This window comes from Heptranchias perlo, unplaced genomic scaffold (assembly GCF_035084215.1).
Source record: "Heptranchias perlo isolate sHepPer1 unplaced genomic scaffold, sHepPer1.hap1 HAP1_SCAFFOLD_73, whole genome shotgun sequence".
NCBI classification, from domain to species: Eukaryota; Metazoa; Chordata; class Chondrichthyes; order Hexanchiformes; family Hexanchidae; genus Heptranchias; species Heptranchias perlo.
The window spans coordinates 2,675,197-2,687,525 of NW_027139761.1; the positions used below are offsets into that span (position 1 = coordinate 2,675,197).

The 12,329-nt window shown below is 46.3% G+C and overlaps 1 protein-coding gene and 1 non-coding gene across 2 annotated transcripts; one reads left to right on the forward strand and one right to left on the reverse strand.

Moving 5' to 3' along the window:
• Nucleotides 1-793: 793 nt before the first annotated feature.
• Nucleotides 794-4,195, forward strand: LOC137318784 (zona pellucida sperm-binding protein 4-like). The gene is made up of 9 exons (XM_067981435.1): nt 794-1,025; nt 1,643-1,821; nt 1,891-1,988; nt 2,064-2,197; nt 2,280-2,469; nt 2,671-2,818; nt 2,963-3,035; nt 3,822-3,935; nt 4,010-4,195. Exons 1-9 carry the CDS (start codon nt 803-805, stop codon nt 4,156-4,158), a joined length of 1,308 nt encoding a protein of 435 aa, XP_067837536.1. The 5' UTR covers nt 794-802; the 3' UTR covers nt 4,159-4,195.
• A 7,779-nt stretch (nt 4,196-11,974) lies between these two features.
• Nucleotides 11,975-12,048, reverse strand: trnan-guu (transfer RNA asparagine (anticodon GUU)). The gene has a single exon. It is a non-coding gene; the product is annotated as a tRNA-Asn (tRNA).
• Between the last annotated feature and the right edge of the window lie 281 nt (nt 12,049-12,329).

Below are 12,329 nucleotides of genomic sequence, written 5' to 3' on the forward strand. Positions count from 1 at the left end.
ATCATAGGCCAACCGGGTAAGGACGGCAGGTTTCCTTCTCTGAAGGACATTAGTGAACCAGATGGGTTTTATTTATGACAATCCGGTCGTTTCATTGCCACCATTACTGATAGTCGTATTTTAATTCCAGATTTTAATTAATTAATTGAATTTAAATTCCCCAGCTGCCGTGGCAGAATTTGAACTTATGACACGTAGATTATTCGTCCAGGCCTGCTAGATTACAAGTTCAGTAACATAACCACTAATGCTACCTTACTGTATCTGGACTATAACATATTGATTTGACTCTGTTTATTAATTAGTATTAAAAAAACCGCATTCCCACGGATCACACTGAGATGGGGCCTATTTTTTTATCAACTATTAAAGGTGACGTTGGGTCCAAGAAATAAAAGTGACTAAAAAAGCAAAATAGAAACTAATAATGTGATGTGGTTCCAGTTTCTTTTAATTTTGTGATGAAGAAATAAAGGTGTCAAGGGGGAAAAAAGCAACAATTTCAATGCAACCAAACAAGAAGTCCGGGGGCGAATTGTGGAGCTGTCGTTAGACCCAGTCTCACCTTTTTTTTTTCTTCTTTTTTTGTCGTTGGACCCAGTCTCACCTTTTTTCTTCCATCAACAACAGGCCCATCTCCGTGTGAGCCGTGCGAATGCTGGTTTATGTTCCGGAGCCCGTGGGCCTCGGACTGTGCCTCATGCTGATTGGAACAGACAATTACTGCCAGTTAACAGCGCTGCGATAAAAAGAGGGAGTCGGTTTTCTCCTCTCACTTACCTGGGAGGGTTTGTTTGTTATAATGGAGGGTTTGGGGATTCTTGGTTTGTTACTTGTTGTAATCTGTTCAGCTCAGCCGCCCTCTCTCCTTTTCCCCGCCGATAAATGTTGGCTGTCTCCCAAAAACCGCAAAGACTGCGGATTTCCGGGAATTGAAGCCAGTGAGTGTGTGCAGAGAGGCTGCTGCTTTGATGCGGGGAGCCGGGATGCACCGCCGTGTTTCTATTCATTGGACAGTCTTCCAGGTGGGTGTATTCTCAGTCCGTTTATATTCTGGGCCAGGACTTTTCAGGTTCACCCGCAATCTAGCTGTACTCGGGGTTTCCCTGGACAGTTTCCTCTTTCTCCTTCCTGTCCTACAACGTCAGTTGGAATTTCAAACCTTTCCAGTCCGGAGAGTGGAAATGGTGGTGTGATTGAGTCTCTAATCCGGCAGAGTATAATTGATTGTGGGATTGGGGGCTGGTAATCAAACAGAAAGGGAAATAGTTAATCGGGCTTTGACACAATATCTGCAGTTAGAATCATTCCACCGTTGCTCGGTGACTTGGGATTCACACTGGTTGAATTCTGCCCTGTGTAATTGTCCAGGTAGTTGGGGGAGGGAGGGGCAGAGTGAATGAGCCCCGGCCCCTGTTGCCACTGACCATTTGAATTTGATATTTAATTTCTATCGGAGATGCGAGCAATTTAAATCCAAGCAGCGTGGTGACGAGCTGTAATTAGTCAACTGGCTTCCGTTAGACAGATAATGGGACGGGTTAGAAACTGAAACATGGAAGGGGCTTGTCCCCTTCCCTGTAACGGTTCCCTTGACCCTCCCCGTGGGTCAACTAACCGCCTTTCATTGACTCTCTTGCAGTCTGCACCAAGGATGGGCTGGTCCTCATCGCTATCTCCAAGGATTTGACGCTGCCTCCTGTAAACCTGACAACGGTCCATCTGAAGGAGGGAGACGGAGCTGAGTGCAGTCCGACCGTGGCCTCTGCAGACACTGTGCTCTTTCAGTTCGCAGTCACTGAATGTGGTGCTACTCAGCGGGTAGGTATTGCGGGCTGGGAGTCCCATCAATGGCTCAGTTCGGGACTGATGGTCTTCTGTCTCTTGTAGCTGGACGGCGTGAACATCCTGTATGAAACGGATGTGTTGGGTGAGTTTGAGATTTTGGATGGCGCTTTGGGATCGGTGACCCGGGACAGCCCTTTCAGGTGAGAATAGGAGCACATTCAGCGGGTAGAGACAGTGAGGACCTGAATTCTCCAGCCGCGTCCGTTCTCTTGCAGGCTCCATGTCCAGTGCAGTTACAGGGGAAGCCAGGAGTCTGATCTGCAGGTGAAGCCCAGAGTTTACACCCTTTCTCCACCACTGCCTGCCACTGAGGCCGGGATCCTGCTTCTGGAGCTGAGAATAGCGAGAGGTAACGAGTGCTCGCTGATAGTAGTGTCCAACTTGAGGCTCTCTCTCCAAATAGTGCGCGCCCTTCATCTTTCTCTTTCCAGATGGTGGCTACCGGAGCTGGTACGTGGCGAGTGACTACCCGATCCTGAGTGTGCTCCGGGACCCCGTGTTTGTGGAGGTTCGTGTTCTGAATCGGAACGATCCGTCCCTTGTGCTGGTGCTCAATGACTGCTGGGCGACCCCCACCCCAGAGCCGTATTCGGGGATCCGATGGGACCTCCTGGTGGAGAGGTAAGGGAGCGAGTGAGGGCTTGAGGCAGTGTGGGGATTGGGGAGGGGGCGACATGGGCGGGGATTAATACAGAAATCATTACTTCAGTCCGGGTTAGTGATTGGGGAAATATTCCTTCGAAGTTGATATTTTGTTCCAGACGCTGGTATAATTGGTTTCATGTATACCTATAATCGTGTGACTCACTGTCTCTGTTCCAGGTGCCCCTTTGCTGGTGATAACTACAAAACCCGCCTCCTTCCGGTAAACGCTGATTCCCATTTGCGGTTCCCAACTCACCATAATCGTTTTGTAGTCAGCACGTTCGCTTTCTGGGACCGAGTTTCGGGCCGGGCTCTGACCGGGGAGGTGAGTTTCCTTCAGTGCTTCTTTCCCGGTCACTTGTTCCCTGGGTGTTAAGTGAGCAGGCCCCTGTTGGTCAGTTGACTGTAGAAGCATTAATCTCCGGACTGGGAGCTGTGGGATTGACCATACTGCACTGTCGCTTTGCAGGTTTATTTCCACTGCAGTGCTGAGGTTTGCTACCCTTCCACTCGAGAGAACTGCACGGCTCCCTGCAGCCCCAGTAAGTACCTGTAATCTGACTAGAAACTAAACACTGATGGGGAGGGGTGGGTGTGGGTCATCTGAACACGGGGCTCCCTCAGCAAGAGGCCGAACACTGGGCACAGGAGGAGTGTCCTGAATCTGGCGGTTCTGGGAACTTTCCCAGTTGCATTCGGTGCAGGTTTCCATTTAGAATGGCAATCTAGGGCAGCGGTTCTGAGCACACCTTGTACCAGGTCAGTAATTGTGAAGGACGCTCTGATCCTTGAAATGGGATGAATGAAGTATTTCTGGTTCCTTGCTAATTGCCCGGATGCTGAGCTGCCCTACTTGCCGACCGCTGAAGAGCAGAATCCTCCCATTGTTGGCACGGGTGTGTTCCGCAACCGGTTCGGAATAGTCCACCCTTGGCACTGGAGAACATTTTACCAGCATCTAATTGTCGTCTTTCTGACACCGGGAATTCAGGGTGCAACTGAAAGGATGTCCCGGGGCCGGACACCTGGCCAATTTGAAGGTCTCCTGAAACTGCGGGTCAAAGTAATGCATCAAACAGTGTCTCCTTCACAGGAGACCAGACTGGCCATTGTAGCAGCAGCAATTGCAAACCCTGCTCAGTTGGTGCGTCCTTCTGAGAATCGGTTTGGTGAGAACCAGATGCAATTATAGCCGGAATTCTAAACTCTGTCCGGTACCCAGGGCCCTGATGTTTTTTGCATGAGGCCATCTGATTCAGGATTTGCAGACAACTGAAGATGTAATTATTCAACATCAACTCTTGTCTCTTGTTCTCCTTCGCCCCCAGAGAGGCGAAGAAGCGCCGATAACCGGTCTGGGGCCTTGGTGACCGCTGATGGACCCATCCTTTTCTTGGAAGGTGAGGAGAGATTGGCTGCTCGGATCCACCAGGATGAGAAAGGTAAACAGGGAGCTTCCACCTGTCTCTCGTGATGGAGTAACTGGTGCCCATCTAACCCTGGCTTCTCCCCACAGATGCTGCTGTTGATTCCACCTCCCTTGTTCCTGGATTAGCGGTTGGGGTAGCACTGCTCTCCGTGGCCCTGTTGGTCGGGACTGTTGCTTTGTGGAAAATGGAGCAGGGCCGCAGGGTGGGCTCCGAGTGCAGCTCTATGGAACTGTAGATGTGTCTGTTGGATAATAAACTCCTGTTATAGACGATTGCTGGTCTCGTTATCTTTCAAATGCTCGCTGGATTGTACTGTTTGCAGTGAGTTAACTTGGTACCTGGTTTGAGAATTGTTTTTGCAGCATCCCACGGCTGCAGCAAACAATTCCAGCCCCCAACGATTCGCATTGAGATCCAGGGCAAAGCTGTGGTGGGTTTGTAGCAAAATAGTGTCGGTCAGGAATGACTGGTTCACTTGCCTCTAACACTGGTCCTGGGCACATGTCTCTGGAATTGGCTCTTCCCTGACTGCATCGATTGACCAATTTGCCAAGCCTGGCGAGTGTTGGGCTCTCCTCGCATGACCACTGGCTGCTGGTCTCTCCGGCTATCGGAACAGGAGAATAGACCAGATGAATATGTGGCTGCAGGGATGGTGTCGGAGGGAGGGATTTAAATTCATGGGACATTGGGACCGTTCTGCAGAAGGTGGGACCTGTACAAGTGGGACGGGTTACACCGGAGCCGGACCAGGACTGATGTCCTCGCAGGGGAGTTTGCTCGTGCTGTTGGGGAAGGTTTAAACTGGAATGGCAGGGGGATGGGAACCTGAGCAGGGAGACAGGAGGGGAAAACAAGGATAGAAACAAGAAAAAGGGAGGAAGCAATAGTGGCAGGCGGAGAAAACAAGAGCAAAAAACAAATAGGGCCATAGTGCAAAAAAAAACTAGATAACTAGCAATCTTCAAGACCAGTCTGAAGGCATTGTCTTAATGTGTGGAGCATTTGCAATAAGGTCGATGAATTAACAGCACAGAGATTAATGGGTATGAAAAAGTTACGATTATGGAGACATGGCTGCAGGGTGACCAAGGATAGGAACTGAACATCCAGGGGTAGTCAATATTTAGGAAGGACAGGCAAAAAGTGAAATGATGTGAGGTAGCGTTGTTAGTAAAGGAGGAAATCAACGCAATAGTGAGGAAGGATATTGGCTCAGAAAATCACGATGTGGAATCTGTATGGGTGGAGCTAAAATACCAAGGGGCAGAAAACGGTGGGGGTTGTCTATTGCCCCCCAAACAGTAGTGATGTCGGAGAGGGCATTAAACAGGAAATAGGAGACGCATGCAAGTAGGGTACAACTGTAATCACGCTGACTTAATTTAGCATTTAGTTTGGTCAAACCAAATTAGCAATAATACTGTGGGGAAGGAATTCCTGGAGTGCACATGATTGATTTCTAGACCAATACTTTGAGGAACCGACTAGAGAACAGGCGATCCTAGATTGGGTATTGTGCGATGAGAAAGGATTGATTAACAATCTTTTGCGGGCTCCCTTAGAGAAGAGCGACCATAACATGATAGAATTCCTTATTTCAGATGGAGACTGAAGTAGTTGAATCCGAAACTGGGGTCCTGAATCTAAATGAAGGAAATTATGAAAGTGTGAGTTGGCTAGGATGGATTGGGGAACTTCACAAAGGGATGACGGTGGATAGGCAATGGCTAATATTTAAAGAACATGTGCAGGAATTACAACAATTATTGATTCCTGTCTGGCACAAAAATAAAAAAGAAATTAGGGATAGTATTTATCCAAAGAGGAGACATATAAAATTGCTAGAAAAAGCAACAAGCCTGAGGATTGGAAGCAGTTTAAAATTCAGCAAAGGAGGACAGAGATTGACTAAGCGGGAAAAATTAGAGTATGAGAGTAAACAAGCAGGAACATAAAAACTGACTGTAAAAATTTCTCTAAATGTCAAGAGAAAAAGATTAGTGAAGACAATTAAAAACATACTTTGGTTCTGTTCTCAAAGTAGGACACAAACAACCTTCCAGAAATGTGAGGAACCAAGTTTCTACTGAAGGAAACCAGTATTACTTTTAAAGAAAAAATGCTTGGGAAATTAATGGAGTTAAAGGCTGACAAATGCCCAGGGCCTGATAATCTACACCCCAGAGTACCAAACGAAGTGGCCCTGGAAAGAGTGCATGCATTGGTGATCATCTTCCAAAATTCTATACTCTGGAACAGTTCCTACAGATTGGAGGGTTGCAAATGTCACTGCACTTTTTTTTAAAAAAAAAGGAGGGGGAGAAAAAACAGGCAATTAATGACCAGTTCGCCTAACATCAGTAGTGGGGAAAATGCTCGAGTCTATTTTAAAAGATGTGATAACAGAACAATTAGAAGGCATTAATGGGATTTGATAAAGTCAGCATAGGTTTATGAAAGGGAAATCATGCTTAACAAATCTACTGGAGTTTTTTGAGGATGTAACTCGTAGATTAGATAGGTGAGAACCAGTGGATGTGGTATACATGGATTTTCAGAAGGCCTTTGATATGGTCCCACAGAAGAGGACCGTGTGCAAAAGTAAAGCACATGGGATTCGGGGAATAGACTGGCCTGGATTGAGAATTGGTTGACAGACTGGAAAGAGTGGGAATAAACTGGTCTTTTCCCGGGTGGCAGGCAGTGACTAGTGGGGAACGGCAGGGATCAGTGCTTGGGACCCCAGCTATTCACAATATATATCAATGATTTGGATGAGCGAACGGAACGGGATGTAACATTTCCAAGTTTGCAGACGACGCAAAGCTGGGGTGGAATGCGAGCTGTGAGGAGGATGCAAAGAGGGTCCAATGTGATTTCGACAAGTTGGGTGAGTGGGCAAGAACATGGCAGATGCAGTATAACGTGGATAAATGTGAGGTTATCTACTTTTTTTGTCAAAACAGAAAGGCAGTTTATTATCTGAATGGTGATAGATTGGGAAAATGGGGAGGTGCAACGAGACCTGGGTGTCCTTGTACACCAGTCGCTGAAAGCGAGCATTCAGATGCAGCAAGCAGTTAGGAAGGCGAATGGTATGTTGGCGTTCAATGCAAGAGGATTTGAGTACAGGAACAGGGAATGTCTTACTGCAGTTGTACGGGGCCTTGGTGAGACCCCATCTGGAGTATTGTGTGCAGTTTTGGTCTCCTTATCTGAGGAAAGATGTCATTGCCATGGAGGGAGTGCAACGAAGGTTTTGCAGACTTGTTCCGAGGATGGCAGGACTGACGTATGAGGAGAGATTGGGTCGACCAGGACTATATTCGCTCGAGTTTAGAAGAATGAGGGGTGATCTCATCGAAACATATAAAATTCTAATAGGATGAGACAGACTAGATGCAGGGAGGATGTTCTCGGTAGCTGGGGAGTCCAGAACCAGGGGTCACAGTCTCAGGATACGGTGTATGTCATTTAGAACCGAGATGAGGAGAAATTTATTCACTCAGTGGGTGGTGAACCTGTGGAATTCACTACCACAGAAGGCAGTGGAGGCCAAGTCATTAGACTTATTCAATAAGCAGATAGATATATTTCTTAATGCTCAAGGGATATGGGGAAAAAGCGGGAACAGGGTACAGAACTGGACGATGAGCCATGATCATTTTGAATGGCAGAGCAGAATGATCGACTCTTGCTTTTATTTTCTATGAAATTGACAAAGATAAAACAGTCTGAACCCCCAACAGAATGTGTAGCACAGATATTAATGAGGAAGTGAGAAGCGTGCCCGTGAATTGGCTCCGTGGCTTAATTGCTTAAAGAACTCCGGTCACAGATTCAACTCCTTGTGGTGCTTTTGTGGAATTTATGATGTTTAGTGAATTTGACCAGCAAAAGCATCGTGCGGTGTTTGTACTTTGTTCGGGGTCCAATACGGAACTGCTCAGAATATCTCTTCAAAATGCCCTTTTATTTTGCAGACAGACCCCTCAGAGAATGTGAGCGTCACACATTAATGTAAGGACACGTTCTTGTTTCTGGGCTCGTTGAGTTCGGGGTATAATTCTCGATTCGAGGTCCATATCCCGTAGAATCCCCAATTTAGCCCTTGACTTTTTCTTTAGTGGCGGTTCAGACTTTTGCAAAGAGGGAAAAGAAATCCCCAAATCACTCCACCTCAATCTCAAACGCTTTCAGAAGAAGTTCATTTCAAACAATCAGGAACTTAAAGGCACCTCAATGACTTCCACTTTCATTGAACGAGCTTTGCTTGCAATTGCATTCGACCTTGAAACCGCTCTGGGCTTTCATCTCACTGAAGCAGAGTCTGGCCGCTTTGTATCTGTGAGCATGTCACTGACGAGATTCGCTTTAACATTGGTCTCTATCAATTTTTAAAATTTCACCAAGCCTCAAGGAAAAGAAACAGAGAATCGAACTGTCCCTGTCAGTGATGAATTGAAGGGATTGGTGCTCCAAGCAGATCTGAAAAGTGCGCAGTGCAGGCGCTCAGGCATTCCAAATCCACCCTCTCGCCACTCGGCGATCTCATTGACTGAGCTTTACACTGGTCTTGTGTCACCGCGCTGAAATCGAACACGTTTCTCTGAACTTCACAGTTGCTGTTTCCGGAGTGAAGACCAGCTCGTTGGTTGAAGCTTGCAGGAGTAAAAATCCTGTCATTTTGGAGAAGTAAACTGACAGTAGACAACTGTTATATTGGTGGCTGCAATCTCATAGTTTCGCTCAGTGAATTGCTGGTTTAGCAGGTGACCTCTTTGTAAGTTTCGGTGGTGCTCTCATTTAGCGAGAAAGTTTAATGGTTCGAACCCTTATTTATTTTTTCTCGAAGGATTCATCGCCTCAAAGTTGCAGGGTTTCAATCTGTGTTTGGTTTGTAAGAAAATGTATCGTGATCATAGCCGGCTGAGCAGTGCTGATATTCCACCACTGAAACTGCGGTCGGAAATCAGGCACATCAATCATATAAAGGAATGGAACATTGGCTTCACGGATATCACAACTGATAACCCATTTCTTTTAAGCGGGTTTACTTTAAATCAGTTAACGCCTGCTTTAAATGGTAGACTCAGGACTGTCAAACAAACATAGAATAAGTACCACAGTCATTATTAGACTGGACGCCGCACGGTGACTTTGCTGTCAGTGAAGAGCGACGGGAAAGACCAAAGTGCCGTTTGCCCCTCTCACTGTGGTCGTGAAGGACTGTGTCCAGGCTGAAGTTCTGTTCCCACCGGACGATCCTCGCCCCAGATTGTGCTTTCTGAGCTCCAGTCAGGTGATGCTAAACACTCAGGTGGGAAAGACCAAAATCTACATCAAGGTGTTAAAAACATAGCTGATTTATTTAACATATCCAGAATCTTAAACTCCAGCCCAGTTATAGCGGTTATTAACATCAGCAGAAACAAACCCCAAATGTCAGAATGAATATGGTTCAGTCCTGGATGGGATTAACAGCAGAATCCAACCCCTACAGTCACTTGTGGGAACTCGCTGGTGTCTCAGCACGTGTGATGACTGAACGAATCCCTTCACACACATAGAATCATAGAAAGTTACAAAACAGAAGGAAGCCATTCGGCCTATCGTGTCTATGATGGCCGAAAAAGAGCTATCCAACTTAATCGCACTTTCCAACACTTGGTCATAGCCCTGTAGGTTACGGCACTTCAAATGCACATCTAAGTTCTGCCTCGACCACCCTTTCAGACAGTGAGTTCCAGACCCCTAACATCCTGTCCGCTTCTGTGTATCCTGTTACTTTTTCACTGCTGTCCGGAAGTCTATGAACAACTCCCACCAAAGTCTTGCATTCTATTCTGTTACTCATTTCCACGCAAAGCCTTTCTACTGCGTGCTCACCTTTACTGATATGTCTTCTTTCTCATGCAGTAATAGTATCCCTCCTCAATATCGCTACTCCACCGCCTTTTCCAATGTCCCTATCCTTTCTAAACGGCTTATAACTAGAAATATTTATCTCCCAGTCATGCCCAGTTTGGAGCCAAGTCTCAGTGATGAGCACTAAGTCATGCACTATAAGCTCAATTTACGCTTCTAATTCCCTTATTTTATTTCTTATGCTACGGGCATTAGTGTATAGAACATTTAATTGGGCATTAGAACTTGTCCTACCCTTATGCCCTGATGTTGTGTTTAACATACTTGGTCAATAAGGTTGGTGAGCTGCAGACACAAGTGGTAACATGGGATTATGTTATAGTGTCAATAATGGAGACCTGTCTCAAACAAGCGGAGGAGTGGCCACTTACATATTCCTGGCTACAACGTATTCAGGAAAGGCAGGGGATAAAAGTTGGGGGGGGGGGGGGGTTGGGTGTGGGCCAGGCACTATTGATCAAAAATACTGTTACAGCGGTAGAAAGGGTCGCCATGCTTAAGGGTTCAAAGGCAGAATCTATTTGTTTAGAATTAAGGAACAATTGAGGAGCTATTACGCTGCTGGATGCAGACTATAGGGGGCCAACAAGTGGGAAGGAGATGGAGGAGCAAATTGGCAGCAAATTGCAGAAAGATGCAATAATTTTAGAGCATTGATAAAAGGGAACTTCATTTATCCGAATATAGACTGGGAAAGAGCAGTGCAAATGTCAAAGAGGGCGAGCAATTCCTGAAATGTGTCCAAGAGAACTTTCTTAATCTGTATGTTTTCAGCCCAACAAGGAAGGAAGCAGTGCTGGATTTATTTAGGGGAAAGAAGTGGGGCAAGTGGAGCATGATTCAGTGGGAGAGCATTTGCAGCAGGTTTAGTATAGTTATGGAAAATGCAAGGAAATATCAAGCATGAAAATACTGAACTGGGAAGAGCGAATTTCAGCGAGTTGAAAAGTGATCGGGTCCAGGTGGATTGGAATCAAAGATTGGCAGCTAAAACAGTAAATGAGCAATGGGAGGCTTTGAGTGAGGAGATAGTTCGGGTCACATTCTTACTAGAGGAAAGGTTGGGCATGCAAAACTAGAGCTCCCTGGATGACAACAGAATATTTGAGACAGCATTTTGTACATTCTGACTACCAATGTCCGGACAGGTGTGCCCGCGGTTATCAACCACAACCTCGTCACCTCCACGCTGAAACAAAAAGGGGCCACATTCTGCTTCAGTGAGATGAAATCCGAGAGCGGTTTCAAGGTCAATTGCAATTGCAAGTAGAATGCATTCAGAGGTCGTGAGATTATTGAAATACCGACAAACACCCTGCCAGTTTGAACAGCAGCTCAAGATCAAAAGTCGGGGGGGGGGGGGGGGGGGGGAATGAGGGGTTGTCCGGGATTTGAACCCGGGACCTCTCACATATTTCAAACAACAAACCCGAAGCGAGAATCATACCCCTCAACCAATGAGCCTGCTGAGCAAAAAAAAAACAAGCAGTAGTTTCTGAGTATCAGCGGCCACTTTCCCCAAATCTCCTTCAAAGTTCCGTTAATAAAAATGTGTCCGCACATTAGTGAAGAATCATAAAGCCAATTTCTTCACTGTTGGGTTTTGTTTAGGGCTCCTGACGCTGATAAAGATGATTGGGGACAGTTGATGAGTTAATGGTTGTAAGGGCGCAGATACTCCGGTGCAACGGTGCAGATACTCCAGTGTAATGGTGCAGATACTCTGCTGCAAAGGTGCAGATACTCGGATGTGAGGATTTGTTGCCGCGACTGAAATGCGGCTTCGAACTGTTGTTATTATCCAAGGCAGCGCTGCAGGATCCTTTCATGATCTCTCACAAATCAACTGAAACCGTTCGGAATGTGAATACAATTTTGCGTTTCCAAAATAAAAGGGAGTGACATTCATTGTGGAAACAGTCTGGTGTCGGTCACTGCAGAAATATCGATGTCAGACCTTGTCTGTCAAGAAGAATTCAGATTTCGGCGAAGCCAATCACAGGTGAAATGATGGAAGATCGGCCGCACTCAGCTGGCATCGAAAGCGGGCATTTGTTTTGCAGCCAAAACAAACATCGGAACCAGGAAATGCGAGACCATGAAGATAAAAGTTACCCTACCGTCCCTGGGTGGGATCGAACCACCAACCTTTCGGTTAACAGCCGAACGCGCTAACCGATTGCGCCACAGAGACAGCACACGTTTGCTGTTGAACTACTGATTCAACGAACGAAAAATTCAGGTTGCAGCGATCAAAATAAATTCTCTCTGCTATCAGTTTCCTTTTCCAAAATAAAGTGTGTGAAGTTTGCACGACCGAAAATCTGTGCTCTATTATTCCTGAACATTAAACTCACCTTGTCATTAAACACCTGTATGTTGGAAGACTCCTTCCCCTCGTGGTCGAGAGGATTGATTTCTCGAGCTGTGATTCGCCATTCTCTATTCCAGTAATATTCAGGTTTGCTGAAAATG